This window comes from Poecilia mexicana, unplaced genomic scaffold, assembly GCF_051168715.1.
Source record: "Poecilia mexicana isolate PSO_F unplaced genomic scaffold, ASM5116871v1 scaffold_6, whole genome shotgun sequence".
Classification (NCBI taxonomy): domain Eukaryota; kingdom Metazoa; phylum Chordata; class Actinopteri; order Cyprinodontiformes; family Poeciliidae; genus Poecilia; species Poecilia mexicana.
The window spans coordinates 2,077,440-2,095,671 of record NW_028263375.1 but is presented as its reverse complement, the minus strand read 5'-3'; the positions used below and the strand labels follow the sequence as shown (position 1 = coordinate 2,095,671).

The following is an 18,232-nucleotide window of genomic DNA, read 5'->3' as shown; positions in this document are numbered from 1 at the left end:
CTGATATTGGTTCATAAAAACATCTGAAATTCTTGCTCATTTAGCACATTTTGCATCCTTGCTGCCCTAAAACAGGGACGGCAAAGAAGCTGTTGAAGTTGAGTTTGATTTCATTTTAAAGTGATTAAAAATATATATATTTTTTTTGTCAACCTCTGGTTTTATCCATTTGATTTATGTAGCAACACATAGCCAGAGTTTGGTGTAGGGATTGTACATTTTATTTTTTTAAGTTCCTCCCACCCCCATTTTCATAACTGCAGGTGGACGGCTTGCCTTACCAGTGGCTGATGGTGAAAAACAAGACTATCATCGGTCCCAAGAGTACAGAGGAGCAGAAAGTGTTGCTCGTCCCTCCACAGCCTGGAGTTTACCAGTGCATCCTCAGTGTTTGCTCCTGGCCTGCCTCGGCTGAGATGGAGCTGGCTACCAGAGCCAACATCTTTGCCAAACGGGTGGTGCTTATCGCAGTGGCAGAAAACCCAGCTTTAGCGGTGAGTGACTCTAACGTGGAACCAAACATGAAGTCATGGAACAGACCTGGAGACATGCAGGTAATGTGTGATTGTTGTTTTCATGAAATATTCCTTTGTGGGTTAATAGATTGAAATTGGTGAATCTGGCTTTTTGGATTTTGGAGACTTGCCAGAAGGGAGCGCTAAATCTCTACCTCTCAGACTGCTGAACAGAACCCACGCTACTGTACCCATCCGCCTGGTGATCAGCGCTGTGAGTTCTGATAAACCCGTACTGATCCATTAGCCCAGTCATCTCTAGTTGCAAACAAAGGGTTACACTTTCTTTTGTTTTTCATAGCTGTTCTTGACCACTTTCCTTTTGTAGAAAAAAAAGCAAAAAACCCAAAATATCAACACAAACAAACCAAACAGTTGAAAACTGTCAAGAGGAAAAAGGAAATAAAACGTTTTGTAGGTTTTTTTGTTCAAGCTCATGAACACTAATGTACAACATTAATGTAAGGTGGTTCAGGATTTGAATTTTTCTGTTTTTGCCCCCATATTCACATTTTTTTTTCTAATTTGTGTAATATGTCTATTCATTCCCAAAGGCCTGAACACTACTTGATATCCTTATCTTTTGCATACTTTTCTTTTCAGAATGCCACAGCATGGCGATGCTTCACCCTTTCCAAAGACCCCGTTGGCATGACGCCCGAGGCGGCACAGCAGGCTGCACACATGGTCCCATTGGCCTCTCCCTCGGTCATGAATCATGTGATGCACGCCAGCTACGGAGAGGTTAGTTCTACCTAAATCTTCTGTTAATAAAATGTCAGTCTGAATTGTTTTGTTTATAATTCCATCTAGGAGGTGTAGTCGTATGGGATTCATTAGTAAATGTTTTTTTTTTAACCATACATTTACAAAGCACCTTAACACGACGCATTTCTCCCAGAATCCAGAAAGCTTTATGGTCTGGGTCCTTTTCAAGGCTCCTCAGAAGTTCAGAACTTCTTCAGGTACTGAAATGTACTTTTAACTTGTGAAGTTATCCAGCATATTATTTTTAAAAAGTCTGGTTCTACATCTGTACTGCTAAATCACTAGACTCTACTGTTTGATTTTTAAGAAGCCCTGGGTCCAGCTGATGAGTACAGCGCTCGTGTGGACATTGAAATGGACTCTCCAGGTCCCAGTCACATCATTAGGAGTATCCCTCTGAAAGCCAAGTCTGGAACTGCAAGAGTCCATGCTCCTAAAGATCTGCAGGTAGCACAGCTGTCATGTGGTTGTTCTTTTGTCATTCTCTTATAGCAGTGGTGCCCAAAGTGGGTCCTTGAGGGCTGACATCCTGCATGTTTTAGTTCTCTCTCTGGTTTAACGCACCTGGATCAAATGATGGCTCGTTAGAAGGCCTAAGAGGAACATTGACGAGCTGAAAGGTTGTTAGTACCACCAGGAGAGAACTAAAACGTGCAGGATGCCGGGCCTCGAGGACCGACTTTGGACACCCCTGTCTTATAGCTACCCTTTTCTTTCAAATATAAAGGGTAGATATCCAACCTTTTTCTTTAAGTGTCTTTAGAAAACTCATTTAGAAGAATGTGTCCAGACTTAGTTTTTTTTTTTTCATTTTAATTTATTTGACTTGCAGTTATAGATAATACAGGCTTTGTTGTAGATTCAACATTTCTTTAAAAATGTGAATTTAATGGCAACATATCTTTGTTTTTTCTTAGACGGTGAGCCTTTTTGCGCCTGTGGGTAAATGTAGTGAACAGACTCTGCCATTAAAGAATGCAGGAAACATCGATGTTCGGCTGAAACTGAAGGTAATTCTGTCCTTTGCTTTTATGATTAGATTCAGGGTTTATGGTAGCCGCTGACATTTGGGCCTCAGAACTCTGCTTTAGCAGTGGAGAAACATGTTTTGAAATGTTCATTTGTTCTTGCACTCTATTTATTTACAGTTGACTTTCATTTGTTTTTCTCTCTAGATCAGTGACAACAGTGATAGCTTTTCGGTGACGCCCGATGAACTGTGCCTGAGAGTGGCAGAAGAACAAGGTGTCGTTTTATCATTTAAAGCACAAAACGGCAGGAAGTGTAAAGAAAGGTATACATGAGATTTCTTATTTCACTCAGACATTAAAAGAGATCTTTGGTCCTTTTTGGTTAAAAGCGATCCCGATGCCTGATTGGTTGCTTCAACAGCAAGGCAAGAGAACTTCTTCCACATTTGCTATGATTGAGGTCCAAATTTTCACTGGAAAGTGTTGAGATGACTTCAATAAGTTGTAATTTATTAATGCAACCTCTGGGCAAACGGCTTCAGCCTCTATTTTGGTGTGAAATGGTTCAAGAGGGAATGTGAGCTAGTGTTAGCTAGTGGGCGGGGTCTGCCTGTCTGAAATCTGTAGCAGCTTCCTGTAGGTAAGACCACATTTTGACCCGAGTCGTAGCAAACTTGGAAGAAGTTCTTTTGACTTCCTGTTGAAGCAGCCAATTAGACGTCAGGGACTCTACAGAAGCTTCCCTAATCCCGTCCACTGAGTGTGATGGATAAAGTTGATTCATTCAAAGTAATTTAAGCATTAAATAGGCATATCAAGTTTTTAAAATGAAATCAATACATTTAATTGCAGCACATAAACTTATGTATTTAATTATGTCTATTTCCAGTTTTAAAATATTGACGCATTCACATATTTTATAAGCTAATTATTGCAATTTGGCACTTTTCACTCTCCATAGAATGCATCCTTAAAAAAAAAATCTCAATTTGTACGTCTTAAATTTTAATGGGAAACTGAAAAGTCTAGTGAGGAAATTCAAGAACTTAAATCTTTGTATCTTTATTACTTTAAAGATTGAATATTAACAATGAAAACATCTGCTAAAGATGTATTTTCTGGAGCTTTGATCATTAATTACTGTGCATTGTGAACTTGTCACCCATGCAGCATGCTATCAATACTGAACCTACTCACTTGAGTTCATGTTCCACAGCCTTCTCACGGTGTTGGTGCTGCCATCGGGCCCTCAGTACGAGGTGACGCTGAAAGGAGAAGTACTCCCTTCTGACTCCAGGAACCCAGCGGCTCCCTCTGCTCCTGTCTGTGGGCCCTCGCTGACCAGCGACATCCCACCAATCCTCTCCAATAAGCAGTTTGTGGCCTGGGGAGGGGTCACCCTGGGACGAGCTGTGTAGGCTATTTTTGAGTTTTTCATTAGTTTGAGTACCGCTTGATTACAGACCCATCACTTTCTTAGGTATCAGTTATTCATTGGAAAAGACTCCATTTAAAAAATAAAATCTTAAAGCTCAGTGTTCCATCTTATTCTTTTAAGGCTTGTGTAATGTTATTCATGAGAGGGGACACTGGGGGTCTACAGGGAGCGCTGTTCCTCAGAAGCTATTTCAACATGATGCACAGTTATTTTTGTGCTGTGAAGAGATAAACGGCAGCACAACAGAATGGAAACGAGAAATCTATATTAAAATCAATCAGATTTGACTGCATTTGAACTATTGCATATCAATAATAATTGGGATAAAACAAAGCAGAGGTTTGACCTGAAATGTTTAAACTCTTTATAATAGTTATTCTTTTTAGCCAACAGAAGCTGGTTCTAAGAAACAACTCCACCAGCACCACACAGCAGCTGCGTTTGCTCATCCGTGGTCAGGACCAAGACTGTTTTCAGGTACAGCATTTTAAATGGTGATGAAGACGTTTCTCCATTGTTTCTGTTGATTGAGCTTTCCAGGACTATGTGCAGGCTGTAAACTGAGACTTAACATTGTCAGTTTTAGCCTTCACAGTTGTCTGTTAATAAATGTAGTTTAGTTCAGTGATTTAATCCCTTACTGCTGAAATGAATACCAATTGTATATAATGTATTGTGTTTTTACTGTCAGACGTTTGAGCATTTATGTAAATTTAGATATGCCAATTAGATCCACCAAGCACTTAAGGAATAAAACAGACTGTATGTTGCTCAAACAAATCTTTGAAATTGAGTCAACATATATTTGAACAGCCATGGCTTTATCATTAGTGTTTCAAATGTAGCTAAACATTAGCTCCTAGCTACTTTTTTGCCATATGAAACCAGTGTCAAAAATTCAATTTCAACATATGTTTTTCAGTAAACATTGGTGTTCATCCTACATCTTTCATTGGTGTTCCAATACAGCTAAATATAAAAAAAATCTATTTACTGTACTGTCCTATAAGCTTTAATCCCGTTTCATGATGAAGTATTGTATGTACTTATGAAAACAAAAAGCTTAAAGTAAGCTTTTAATTCAAAGTTTCATGTTCAAAATACTTGCACAAAATGTACTTCCACAATTGTGAATTTCATATATTGCTTCTTAATGCTAGCATTACTCATTAGCTTTCCATAGTCGCCTGGAGTTTCTTCCAAAAATTAGAAATAACTTCAGTTTCGTTTTGTCAATTCTGATCAGTTGTAGCCTAAACATGTTTTGTTACACAACCTACCTCAGGGTTAAGATTATTTACAGAGTTTATCAGCAAAATTTGATGTGGTCTGCCCATTGCATACTTCCTCTTCCATGAACCGTATTTAGTGTGCACTTTGACCACTAGTTGGCCATCAAAGCACCATCAACATTTGTAGCATTCATACATTCGCATAGCTATATTCTCAGCAAAACGTGATCTGAAGCTAATTAGCTTCACCAGTCCAGAAGAAGTTAAAGATCCTGGCTTCCAACAAATGAAAGCCCAAAATTGAGTATTTGAAAGTAAGTATATTGCACTTTAATAATAATGGTGAACAAAAATATATGTGCTAAAAGTTTAAATTAACAGTGACTTCTTTGTTTCCAGCTCCAGAGTTTGTTCAGCCCTGAGGAATGTCTGACCCACCATGGAGAGCTGTCCATTCGGCCCAGGGAAGATGTATCCGTCCACCTTCTCTTTGCTCCTACCAGGGTGGCCTGCATGTTGGCCAAGCTGGAAATTAAACAGTCTGGAGTCCGCTCATCACAACCAGGAGTTAAATTCATTGTAAGAATGCAACCTTTATCGCTTTGCCATGCTCTCTACCTTCTGTTTCAGAAGTTACTTTTACATGTTTTCTTTTTTTCCCTATAATGTATTTTCTCTGCAGATTACCCAGAATGTTTTGCATTCTGGGTAATCTGTTCACACAGGACAGTAAATGTATTCATGTACTGTACATCTTCAGTCATCCCTTGTTATGAGATCTGTTCTACCTGAACTCCACTGTATGTAAATACAGAATGTTAGGTCACCAAACAGGATATCACTTCATTCTCATAGTTTTGAACTTCATTTCATATTTCCTTTTTTTTTTTTTTTTTTGCAGTAAGCTTAGCTACATTAGCAAAATGAGATGTAATGAAGTCTTTAATCTATCTGTACTAAAGATTTAACCCAGGGTCATCCATACGTGGAAACGCATGTCAAGGATCCAAGCCAGATTGGTAAAAGAATAAGTCACTCAATTTCTCTGTCCAACCTCGGTCAACTTTCTTGGCTATTTAAAGATGCCATTTGAATTGGTGTGAATCATCTTGCACTTCTCTTCTGTATCATCTTTTTATATTTCATATTAATGAAGGGCTCTTAATGCGGTTCTCTTGCGAGGTAATTTGCCTGTTTAATCTCACTAACTTCATTACAATGTTGGTCAAGTCGACATCGTTTTTCCTGAGTTCTTGAGTAACGAGAATCAGACGCGTGACTTTGCTTCACATGTTTAAAAGAAACGTGAAAGGATAACTCTCCGGATTGGTGGGGTGTTTTAAAGCTCTGCTCACAGGCGCCTGCTTGCAAATGCATCTTTGCTCATTTGAACAGAACCACCTTGCTTTGTTGTCCCATTCTTAGATTCCGCTGTCGGGCTATGGCGGGACCAGCAATATCGTCCTGGAGGACCAGAGGAAGCACGGTGATGGCTACGTGGCGACGCTGCCCGACGTCGCTGTCGGCTGCGTCAGCAAAGTGTGTCTGTGCGTGAGGAACACGGGCTCCAGAGCTGCCTTTGTTAAAGCCGTGGCCTTCTCTAACATCCAGAGCCGGTCGCTTATGCATTCCTCTGCCATGAGCCTGGCCCCGTCACAGTTCGTCCTGAAGGAACGGACGCAAGAGGTGATGGACTGCTCTTTCAACTTTAAAAAAAAAAGTTTTTTAACCTGGAGATGGTAACATCAGCAGCAGACAAAGACAATACTGCTAATTATAACAGCATCTTCTCTTGACCTTGTCACTTGTCTGTGTGTCCAGGTGATCACTGTTCTAATGAAGTCCAGCCACAGAGAAACGGGACTGTGTGAGTCAGCCAGTAGCCCCTTGGCCACAGTCTGCCTCTTTTGTGGAGATGAGGTCTCCAGGCAGCAGTACAGGAGGTGAGACGCTGCAGCATTTAGCCTAGGCTGCTGCTTAATGGAACTGTGTAGAACTCCTAATGAAATGTTTCATCTGTAAATGCTACCACATCTGTGAATTAGTTGCAAGGCACTGATTAAATCTAAATTGTCCCCTGAGAACAATAATGCGGTGAGGCTGATGACAAGCTTTCCTTGTTGGTTTTAATTGGAGTGTGATCTGATAAATGAACTTCATACCTGAACCAAACTCCTGGTGTGTTGTGAGACAGGTTGCTGGAGTGCAAACCAGAGGCTGGGAGGAAAGCTCTGTCTGAGAACAGTCTGCTCAAGAACATAGACTTCACTGAAACGTTCCTGGGGGAAGAGGGTGTTAACGAAGGTAATTAGCATTTTTTACCCCACTGTTTGCTGTATTTCCTCATTATGATGTATATTTTTTAAATCATCCAACAATAGAGGGCACTTTATTGTAATTTCCACATTCAGCTGAAGTATGTAACTTATGCAAAACACCTGTTAATCTTAAGATTACAATTAAGTCTTAACCGTATAAGACAATCTGCCTTTTCCCAGTGCTTGCTACAGAAATACACTGCTCAGTCAGAAACAACCAATCGGAGCCATGAGGTCTGTCGATCACTCTTGTGCTCAACCCTACCACTTGCTTTTTGCTATGCTACAGCTGATTCACCACTACAGAGCATACGATGAATGCTAATGTTAGTTTGCATGGCCACCAGTGGTGGTGGATAAATGGTTTTCCTGAATCTGTAAGTTGCTTCTCCACCATTACCACATTTAGCAGCATGTAAACGAGGTTGCCCGACATCGATAACTGCCCTTCTCCTGGCTCTGATTGGTTATTTCTGATCAGGATGTGGATGAGTTGGACTTTTCTTTTTTTCATCTGGAGATGTTTCACCCATCCTTTGACTTGTTCACAGCCTACGACCTGCCCCTGCGGCCTAACGAGGCCCACATCTTCTACAGCAACACGAGTAAAGTGTTGGTGTCGTTACTGGGGAGAATAAAGAGTGCAGACAGTGAGGAAAACAAACACGACAAACCTCAGCTGCCCTTTGACGGCCACTGCTTCCAGGCAGACGGGTATCGTATCAGTAGAAATAACAATATCAGCAACCTGCTGGTGATGCACAGCAGACTGTTGCATCTTATCAATTGTGATTCTTCTCTTTTTAATTTTATTTTTATTCTATTTTTCGTAAAGGGAACAATGCATATAAAACATAAATGCATCACGTAAACATGCCAGGCTAATTTTCCATCTCATTCCCAACCAGCTATATTTCTAGCAGTGACAAACCATGTGAATGTTTTAACAAAACGCATAACAAAACTTTTTTTTTCACAGTGGTTTTCCTCTTGGCAGTGTGTCCCTGGATGTGCTTCCAGTGAAAGGTCCTCAGGGTCCATCACTGACAGTCACAGGATCCTCTTCTAAGGTGCCTGAAGTTGTACTGTCACCTGAACAACACAAACTCTTTGCTTTTGAACTACATGTGTTGATTTGCCAAAGAAAAAACAGTGTTGTCTAAAGAGCATTCTGTCAGTTTTTCTATGCTGTTGCTCAGACTCATCAGTCCCGTTTTCCTCAGCTTCCTAAACTAAACGTATGTAGAGTAGTCTTAATTGTTCTCATGGTAAAATTACCTGTTGAATTAAATTGAAACTGCCATAAAAGATGTTTCATTACCACAATTTTATGAAAGGGTTTTAGGATAGTCAAAAATAAACTCAGCTATCAGACATGATCTACTTCAATGTATTTGGCTTTTAGTTGTACATAGACTAATTTTAAACAAATGTTCTTGGACTTAAATATTCTTTTTATAATAGAAATACATTATATGGATGAAATGGTAATATTGGGATTTAACTGTATTAAAATATCATTGTTTGTTTTTTGCCATATTGCTGTCTCGTCAGGCTCCAGACTCGCAGCACACACAGTCCGAGTCATGGATCATCCACCCACAGCAGCTCGTCCTCACAGCTCCCACCATCAGTGAGTCTCTGAATTCTGGATGTCTTCATTTTGTTTTGAGTTTAGTTGGAGGAAGCAACAGTTGAATACTCATTCACAATATTTCTAGATGGTCCGTCTAGTACCAGCCAAGTTCAGATCCAGAACAACACTTCTGGAGAGCTGAACTTTGACCTTTCGTGGCCAGCTCACTGTCTCACCATCACCCCACAGCACGGAGTCATTGAGCCTCAGTAAGTCTTTGAGTCTTGGTACCTGTGTATGGTTTATCATGCCTGTTAAATGTTTGACTCATGCATTTTGTAAGGCCGGTCAGGTAAAGGCCTTTCACTATCCTAACCTTAATTGAAGTTTCACTAGATAAACATGGTGAACTCATGATCTGGCTGGACATGGACTCATGTAACGACTTTCCTTATTTTGTTTACAACTTTATAGCCAAATTCATATGATTTAGCTTTTATCTAAATCGGAAAACATTATTCCCACTATTAAAATTATGTAAAATGACATGCTTCGCTGTAAAAGAATTATTGCTACTGCCACTTTAAAATGGTTGTCTAATAAGAACTCTTCATTTTGACACGTTTAAGGTCGTACAGTTAGTAGCACTGTTGCCTAGCAACAAGAAGGTCCAGGGCTCAAATCCCATTCTGGGATTGCCTCTTGCATGGACTGAGCATGTTCTCTCTTTGCATGTGTGGGTTCTGTCTGGGTACTCCAGCTTCCTCCTACGTTACTTTTAGTTTAATTGGTTATTCTAAATTGCCCTTTGAGTATATGCATTTTTTTTTTGTGGGAATAGGCTCCAGGCCCCCTGCAACACATCAAGGATAAGTGGGTTTTAGACCATGAATAGATTGGTTTTTCTTGTAAGCAAGGGAAAAGTATAGAGGTGTCTTGATATACACTTTTCTTTTTTTCTTTTCCCATTTATGTTTCACTTTTTATTTTTTTCCAAAACTCAGAAGTCAGCTGCAGATTTTGATCAGCCCCAACCCCTCACTAGCCAATAAATCTGCCCTGCTGCCATGGAGTGGACAGATTTATGTCCAGTGTGACGGACAGCAGAAGGTAAGGCACTCTGGCTATCAAACAATCCATTCAAATATCAGAAATGTCAAACGGATCCTCTTTGTTTTTGGAGTTGATGGTTGTCATAGAACCGTCAGAAGGTGGCAGTATTGACCAGACTGAACATGACTGTAATAAACTGAGTGGATGAAATGGTCCTCAATAATTAGCTAACAAAACCCACCAACTGTTTCTAATATATTAATTTAGTGTTGAAGCTCCTGTGTGTACAAACTCTATACCATACCAGAACACATTATGTTTCCTTTAAGCTGGAAGTGGTTACTTCCAGCTAACCACTTCCAGCTTAAAGGAAACATAATGTGTTCTGTTATGGTATAGAAGTAAGCTTACTGGAAGTAACCACTTCCTGTAAGCTGGAAGTGGTTACTTCCAGTAAGCTTCTAGCTTACTGGAAGTAACCTGTAAGCTGGTTACTTCCAGCTTACAGGAAGTAACCACTTCCTGTAAGCTGGAAGTGGTTACTTCCAGCTAACCACTTCCAGCTTAAAGGAAACATAATGTGTTCTGTTATGGTATAGAAGTAAGCTTACTGGAAGTAACCACTTCCTGTAAGCTGGTTACTTCCAGCTTACAGGAAGTAACCACTTCCTGTAAGCTGGTTACTTCCAGCTTACAGGAAGTAACCACTTCCTGTAAGCTGGTTACTTCCAGCTTACAGGAAGTAACCACTTCCTGTAAGCTGGTTACTTCCAGCTTACAGGAAGTAACCACTTCCTGTAAGCTGGTTACTTCCAGCTTACAGGAAGTAACCACTTCCTGTAAGCTGGTTACTTCCAGCTTACAGGAAGTAACCACTTCCTGTAAGCTGGTTACTTCCAGCTTACAGGAAGTAACCACTTCCTGTAAGCTGGTTACTTCCAGCTTACAGGAAGTAACCACTTCCTGTAAGCTGGTTACTTCCAGCTTACAGGAAGTAACCACTTCCTGTAAGCTGGTTACTTCCAGCTTACAGGAAGTAACCACTTCCTGTAAGCTGGTTACTTCCAGCTTACAGGAAGTAACCACTTCCTGTAAGCTGGTTACTTCCAGCTTACAGGAAGTAACCACTTCCTGTAAGCTGGTTACTTCCAGCTTACAGGAAGTAACCACTTCCTGTAAGCTGGTTACTTCCAGCTTACAGGAAGTAACCACTTCCTGTAAGCTGGTTACTTCCAGCTTACAGGAAGTAACCACCTCCTGTAAGCTGGTTACTTCCAGCTTACAGGAAGTAACCACCTCCTGTAAGCTGGAAGTGGTTACTTCCAGCTTACAGGCACAATTTGTCCCTAACACTTTGAATGTTTTGTAGTTCATTAAGGTCCAGATTCGCAGGGACCTGGCTCTGGATGTGTCTGCAGCTCCAGCAGATGCGTCTCTGTCAGCCCTGCCTGCTCAGGCTGCTACTCCTGTGCTGCCTCTTCCCCGACTCGGCAACAAGCCGCCAACATCAGCTCCCAGCCTGGTGGAAATAAAAAACAAGACCATCACCTTCCCTCCCACACCGTCGGGGGAAACTTCAGGTCATTCCTCACTACTTTGACTTGAGGAGTTTAACTAAAAAAAAAAAAAAACCTGGCCATTTTCTGGAAAGTCTTGTTGCATAAAGTACAGTGGAATTACAGAAGGCATAATTAAAAAAAAAAAAATCTTACAACAATCCAAACGTTTGACTCTTACCATGCAGACTGTTTAATATGTGTTTGTTTCTGCTGGAGACTAAGGCTTTGGTTTTTGTTATTGTACTTCAGAGGCCCAGCTGGAGGTGCAGAACGGTGAAGTGGAAGTCAGGTGGTACCTGTCTTCATTCGCTCCTCCATATGTTAAGGTACTCTTCAGAATTTGACTTCCAGCTGTGTTTGTCTTTTGAATGACTTTATCATGGCAGCTAAAAGGCCAACCAGCCTTCTTTATTTAGTCTGATCCCAAAATGATTAAGGTCGGGACGGAACTGGACGGGGTGGATTATTTTTATCACAATAAAAGTGACAATAAGAAGAATTTCTTTGTGTTTAACTGTTTGGTTGGGACTGCATGGCAGCAATCACAGCACCTCAAACACAAATACTGCTATTAAACACATCAGTCACATAAAGATCATCACTAAACTGCACACAGTAACTGCATTTAATCATATTTTCAAATTTATTGAAAATATTGATTTTCAAAAACGGTGGAAAAATAGTAAAAATAACAATTTTGGGGATTTTTAAACACCATTAGTTGGATTTTTATCATGGCAATGATGAGCCAGAGTTCATATAATAAAAAAAATGATAAATTATACAATAAATGCCCACCACTATCGGACCTTTTCCGAAGCTGTAAATATCTATAGATTTGTTGAAACGCAGATGTTTGTCCTGTTTGAAAACCTAAAATCTACTTTTGCATTTAGAAGATAAAGTTGAGGTCATTCTGACAGTAGTGGGTGTGAAAGCCTGAGCTCTTCAGCTGCCCCAGGTCTAGAGCCAGCATTTTATATGAAAGAAGGTACTGAGTAGCAATCTGGTCTAAGCCTGTCACAATAAGCAATAAATCAATTAATCGCATGATAAATTAAAAGCTCAATTTCAATTTGCATATTTTGTGAACAGCAATTTTGTCTGCAGATGTGTCTTATTCCATTATGTTTCTGGATTCAGTTGCATTTGGTTTTTATTCAGTTTTGTTTGCTTTTGGTTGCCTTTATTTTTTCTTGTATATTTAAAGTATCTTCCAGTTCCACTGTCAAGTCGTCTTTACAAAATTAATGTTTGATCTCTGAAAAGCGAACTTGCATTATGCCGTTATCATTATATCACTTTATTATTGTTTTGAGACAATTTTCATTATTGCAATAACTTCTTGCGATAACTCTTGCATCCAGTAAAATAAAATGACAGGCCTCATTGAAAACGTAAAATAAACTTTGTCCTTGTCATACGTGCTCTAATTGGTGCATTGTAAGTTATATTTGACCTGTTTTGTTCCGTTATAGTTCATATTAATTGGAAATACTTTTCTTTCCATTTGCTCTGAAGGGAGTTGATGACAGTGAAGATGTTTACCGGGCCACATACACCGCCTTCAGATGTTCCAGGGTCTCAGGAACCCTGGGGGCTCATGAGAAGATGCAGGTAGACACTCGCCACACTGTTCCATTTTCAGAAGGTCATTTCAGTTTAATGGGTTTACTAAAAAAAATGTCTAGCAATTCTTGCAGTTAATGAAGAGCACAGATGGAAAACTAGAATTCTGCACCAAGTAGCATATCAAATCAATAAATATCAGATGGTCAATCCTAACACCTAGAAAACAGTTAGATTGTGAGTCTTTTAGATCTCTCCTTTTACAAGAAAATGCAAGTCTTTCAGTTTTGAGTTCCTTTATGTGGCTGATGTCACAGATTCCTCCAATGTTTTTCTGCTTCCAGGTGCCTGTTACCTTCCTCCCAAGAGACAGAGGGACTTATGTCCAGTTCTGGGACATGGAGTGCCACCCCGTGTCTGAGCCCCAGCAGAAATCCAGAATCCGCTTTCAGCTCTCTGGCACTGTGAGGACGAATTTTTTGTTTTGGCTGCAACCAGAATAAATGCAATAACACTTGATTACTGGCATTTGTTTTGCCTCGCACTCTTATCTGATCAATCCTTCAGTCACACCATAAGTAGTTGGTGTTGCTTCCAGCTTTTTTTTAAATTTTTTTTCTTCATTGTTTTGCTTTATGTTGAGGAACTGTTCTGTCTGGAATTGAGCTGAAACTAGCCTGAATGACCAGAAGCACACGTGAAGGGCGGAGCAGTCAAACGTCAAATGATGAGCTGAAGATGGTTTTTAAATCAGTATTGTTACCCAAATTAGGTTTATTTATAATGTCATCAGTTTTACCTTTTAAATCCTTTAAAAACGATCTGAAAAGTAGTGTAGTAATCAGGGTTGAAATATTGTGAGGAATTGATAATTGAAATCGATTAAATTAACTTGTGTAATTAACTGGAGCATACAGACTAAAAAAGGCCATTTGCTGAAAGAACAGAGCAGTAATTAAATTAACTGTAGACGGGGAAGAATGCATTTGCCTTTAAAGTAAAAAATATGTTTTACTGAAGACTCAAATGCCATGATTTAACTTCACCCTGTTCAAATTCTGTAAAAAGTAAATGTCCTGTTTAGCACTTTTGCGATGAAATTTCTAGTTGGTTGATACCAAAAACGACCAAGAGATTAGAAACGGCTGAGCTTTTCACATGTTAGAAGTATTTTATTACCAGATGCATCGTCTGGTACAGATCAATCGTTCACTAAAGCAGTGTTTCCCAATCCTGGTCCTCAAGGCACACTGCCCTGCATGTTTTAGGTGTTTCCTTGCTTCAGCACAGGTGATTTCAATTAGGAGGTGTTTGCTGAACTGCAATCAGCTGAATAAGGTGCATTAAACAGGGAAATTTCTAAAACATGCAGGGTGGTGTGCCTTGAGGACCAGGGTTGGGAAACACTGCACTAAAGGAATGTTGCTGTTGCATTTCAGGGAATAACATGTTTTTTCATATAAAAGAAGCTTAGTTATTTGTTTTGCATATTTTAATGTATTTTTTTTTAAGATACAAGGCTTAAATTGGTAAATGAAAAAAAATTCTGCAAAGTAGTCAGAATAATCAATTACTAAAGCAATCATTAGTTGTGTCCCTAGTAGTAATTATTCACTTCTGTTTCCTTTAGCCTGCTGATAAGTTGGGCTAAAGTTATGCAATTTTCAGATCTTGGAATGTACATCTGCTTTGGTAGCCTCTAGAATGCAACTTTTCTTGGCTGCAAACAAATCCACACAGGTCCGAGACAAAGTTATGAAGGCTTTAAACAAAACAAATCCATCAGAAAATCCAAAGATTCTGCCATCAGAGAGAGAGTCATCTTCTAAACCCAGCAACCAGGGAAAGAGGGCATTGAGGAAAGCAACCAGGAAGCCAAAGTTGGTCGTGATTGTTCTGGGCAGCTCCTCTGCAACAATAAAAGCAAAAGCTTGCATCGTCCAGAGCCAGACTATATGGACAGTAAGCCAGGAAAACGCCACAGGAAAAAAAAATATATATATTTTTTCCCCAATTAAAAATTGGAGACTCACCAGCATATGAAAAATGAGACTGGGGTCAGATGAAGCAAAAAAATTAACTTTTGGGTCATTCTGGACAACACTTCTGTCTGGCACAACCTGACATCTCATGATGCTTTGAAAGAACCATTTTCTACTGAAGTATGGCGTCATGCTGCGGGATGTTTCTCATCAGTCGTGACTAGAAAACCAGTCAAATTCAAACAAATATTTTGGCTCTTGTGTATGAAAGATCTGTGGTGTAAATATGTTGTGCATTTACACAGCAATACTGACCATGCTTTATTCACCTTTAGCAAATTTTTCAGTTCTTTTAAATATTCAAGCAGCAATTCTGAAGTAAGTCATGTCTGTTTTGAAGGGTGTAAAATCTGGGCCGATGGTGTTACCCCAGGAAGGAAATTGCTCCCTGGTGAGGACCGAAGCCACAGTGAAGAGCAACAAGAGAGCTGATTCGTCAGCAAGCAAAGCTGGGTGAGTTCTGCTACTTTCCCTAGCCAAGATGGCGGCGTTAAAGTGAAATTCTGGCAACTAAATGACTGGAGTTGTAGATTAAACATATAAAATTGTATTTTCACAGAATAACTTGAATATTTCAAATGTAATTTAAGTGCAACTTTTACTGTTTTTGTTAATTTCAGCCAGGAGGGGGTGCGGCGGGGTGTTTATTCCCCTCAGGATCTGTATACCTTCCCACACACTCGGCTGGGGGAGTCCAGCACGCTGAAGGTTAACATCCGGAACAACTCCTCCGACAGGCATGAGGTGAGCCCCTGCAGATTCTTTCAAAACCACTGTGGAAAGTTCAAAGTTCTCCTGGCAGCAGCTAACTTAGGCTAGCCAAGGAGAAGTTAAGACAGAATGTGTTCATTTAAAACAAGTCATGGTTTTTGCTTTAGGCAAGACTTTTTCAAATCAGGCTCAGACTGTAGGTGTATGCTGACAAGGATCCCAGTTTACTGTCTTTTTTTTTTAATTTTTCACAGTGAATTGACAAGGAACTTGCATGACTAACTCAATGTATTCATGTATTGGTTTATGCATTTTTGTCTGTGCTCTGCATGGATTTGACGTGTGGCTTTTCTAATTAACTTGCAGCTGAGATTTATAAAACCTAAGGAGCCCTTCCACATGAAGCATTTTGAGTATTCTCTAAGGTGAGTCGCTTGGCCACATCTCTGCTCTGCCGCTAGATTTTTAGCTTTTGGTACGTTCGCACAGCAGCCGAATGCAACCACATTATTTTATTTTTTTGCCTATGTGCGGCCCATGTCTGACTTTTTGGTGGCAGTCTGAACGACCCAATTTTGATCTCTTCACTCCCCCAAAAATCAGTTTTGTGCCAGTTACATATGTGGCTCTAAGTATGATTAGTCCTGATGGTTTTCAAAGTATGTGCAGACTGAACAGTCATGTCACACTTATCTGACTTTTACATCATTGATGTGAGACATGCATCATAATTCTGCACCAGAAGAAGAGGGACCGAACAAAAACAATGGCTGAAAATCCTGATTACAAAATTCTGAAAGTCTGTTGGTGAAGCACATCACAAGCCCAGCTTGGCTCTGACTACGCATCCAAACAAATTTGTCTACAGAATTTGCAATTAATGCTCCACAAAAGCCACTAATTTATCTTCCTCCATTGCATTATTTTACAATATTACCTCCATTGCAGAATAACTTTAAAATCCATAGACGGTGGCGTCCATTATTAATTCTGTAAACAGTGCTCTGTGTTGACATCTACTCTTCTGTACATGAGGGTCGCTTCGGGCATCATAAACCGTTCACACAGAAGTCTGGTCGCATTTAATTAGCAGTATGAACGACCACGCACAAAAATTGGAATCGAAAGTCGAGACCTGCCATGTGAATGTAGCCTTTAATTAGGAACAGAGAGTTCAGTCAACTCTTAATTATCTGATTTCTTTCCACTTTTTTTCTCTCTGTGGCTAATTGTATTTTCATACTTGACTTAATTCAAGGACGTAGCTGGTGATGCTTAGCTATAACGTGTTGTGATACAAACTTTGTAACGGTTTTCTGATTGTGAATGCACTCATGGAGGTCCTCTGAAATGCTGGGATCTGGAAGGTAATGTTGCTGTGGAATAAACTTGAGGCCTTAAAGATTTTAGTTTTACCTAACCAGAGGGCCGGGGCAGGTGTTCCCCACTCAAAGGTACCAACTCAAAGGTACCGACTGTGTTGTGATTAAAAAAGAAAGCATGCCTACTCTGAGAACAGTCCTTCATTAGTTAGTTTTTAAGTGCGTTAAGATCTGTAGAGCATGAAGAGCAAACCTCCTGGGATTGGTTTGTTCATTTACCAAAAATAAAGCATTGTCATACATTCCTCCATTATGTGCAAACACCATATTGTTGTATGACCTGGACGTCCCCCAGCTGCTTTTTGTGACGTCTGCTTTGCAGTTTGCTGTGGCTCTCATCAGGATCTCTGCAGGTCATGAAAAACCTCGCAAGTTTCAGTTCATGTTTCTGCATATCAGATTTCCTTTCAAACTAAATTATATTGGTTCTGAAATTGTTGTTGGATCTAACAAAGGTTGGAAACATCCTGCAGAAATCACCTATTTCTATGTAGCATTTTACAGAAGTATGTATACCGCCTGAACTTTTCAGCCTTTGTCGCTTTACAGCTACAAAAGTTGGTGGATTTTATTGGGATTTTCTTGCAAACACAAAATGGCACATGAAGTGGAAGGCAAATGATTCATGGTTTTCAAATTTTTCAGCAAAGAAAATTTGTAGAGTTAATTTTTTTTTTTTTTTTTGAGACATTACATGTTTGGACAGTTACTCCCTGAGGTTTTAGATGCTGTCCAGCTGCAAGAATTTTTTTTCACTTTTGGGCAGTTGCTATGATGCACAACCCTGGCAACAAAGCATTATGTTTTTTCAACTGAGAGCAGCTGATTACCATCACAAGCATTAAAAGACAATTAAACATTTACTTGCCTTTTGGGATAAATTGAGTAATTTTGTACTGATTTTTCTTTCGTTGTGCCTTAAGAGAGCAAACACTAGCGTACAGATGAACTTCATAAATGGAGTTCATCTGTATAATTTGATTTTGACATAAGTACAGCTGATAACTTCTATTTAACATAAGTTGCTGTTATGTGCTACTTTATGTAAAGCAACCACAAACTCTAGGTTTTGGGGTGTAATGTGACTAGATGTGAAAA

General features: G+C 39.7%; 1 protein-coding gene across 4 annotated transcripts in view; it reads left to right on the top strand.

Annotated features, from left to right (window-relative positions):
- Nucleotides 1–18,232, top strand: part of cep192 (centrosomal protein 192) — a 39,546-nt gene that overhangs the window by 19,038 nt on the left and 2,276 nt on the right. For 3 of the 4 annotated variants that reach the window (XM_015002165.2, XM_015002163.2, XM_015002164.2), the window contains exons 27-51: nucleotides 264–494; nucleotides 604–729; nucleotides 1,119–1,259; nucleotides 1,417–1,480; nucleotides 1,591–1,730; nucleotides 2,201–2,293; nucleotides 2,459–2,577; nucleotides 3,471–3,668; nucleotides 4,079–4,169; nucleotides 5,324–5,503; nucleotides 6,350–6,610; nucleotides 6,746–6,867; nucleotides 7,119–7,228; nucleotides 7,794–7,956; nucleotides 8,222–8,312; nucleotides 8,797–8,875; nucleotides 8,964–9,087; nucleotides 9,823–9,928; nucleotides 11,241–11,451; nucleotides 11,680–11,756; nucleotides 12,952–13,047; nucleotides 13,344–13,463; nucleotides 15,382–15,494; nucleotides 15,662–15,785; nucleotides 16,119–16,177. In XM_015002165.2, the coding sequence (XP_014857651.2) occupies nucleotides 264–494; nucleotides 604–729; nucleotides 1,119–1,259; nucleotides 1,417–1,480; nucleotides 1,591–1,730; nucleotides 2,201–2,293; nucleotides 2,459–2,577; nucleotides 3,471–3,668; nucleotides 4,079–4,169; nucleotides 5,324–5,503; nucleotides 6,350–6,610; nucleotides 6,746–6,867; nucleotides 7,119–7,228; nucleotides 7,794–7,956; nucleotides 8,222–8,312; nucleotides 8,797–8,875; nucleotides 8,964–9,087; nucleotides 9,823–9,928; nucleotides 11,241–11,451; nucleotides 11,680–11,756; nucleotides 12,952–13,047; nucleotides 13,344–13,463; nucleotides 15,382–15,494; nucleotides 15,662–15,785; nucleotides 16,119–16,177 (3,239 nt within the window). The remainder of the gene's footprint in view (nucleotides 1–263; nucleotides 495–603; nucleotides 730–1,118; nucleotides 1,260–1,416; nucleotides 1,481–1,590; nucleotides 1,731–2,200; nucleotides 2,294–2,458; nucleotides 2,578–3,470; nucleotides 3,669–4,078; nucleotides 4,170–5,323; nucleotides 5,504–6,349; nucleotides 6,611–6,745; nucleotides 6,868–7,118; nucleotides 7,229–7,793; nucleotides 7,957–8,221; nucleotides 8,313–8,796; nucleotides 8,876–8,963; nucleotides 9,088–9,822; nucleotides 9,929–11,240; nucleotides 11,452–11,679; nucleotides 11,757–12,951; nucleotides 13,048–13,343; nucleotides 13,464–15,381; nucleotides 15,495–15,661; nucleotides 15,786–16,118; nucleotides 16,178–18,232) is intronic. The other variant, XM_088006047.1, reaches the window with a different exon arrangement.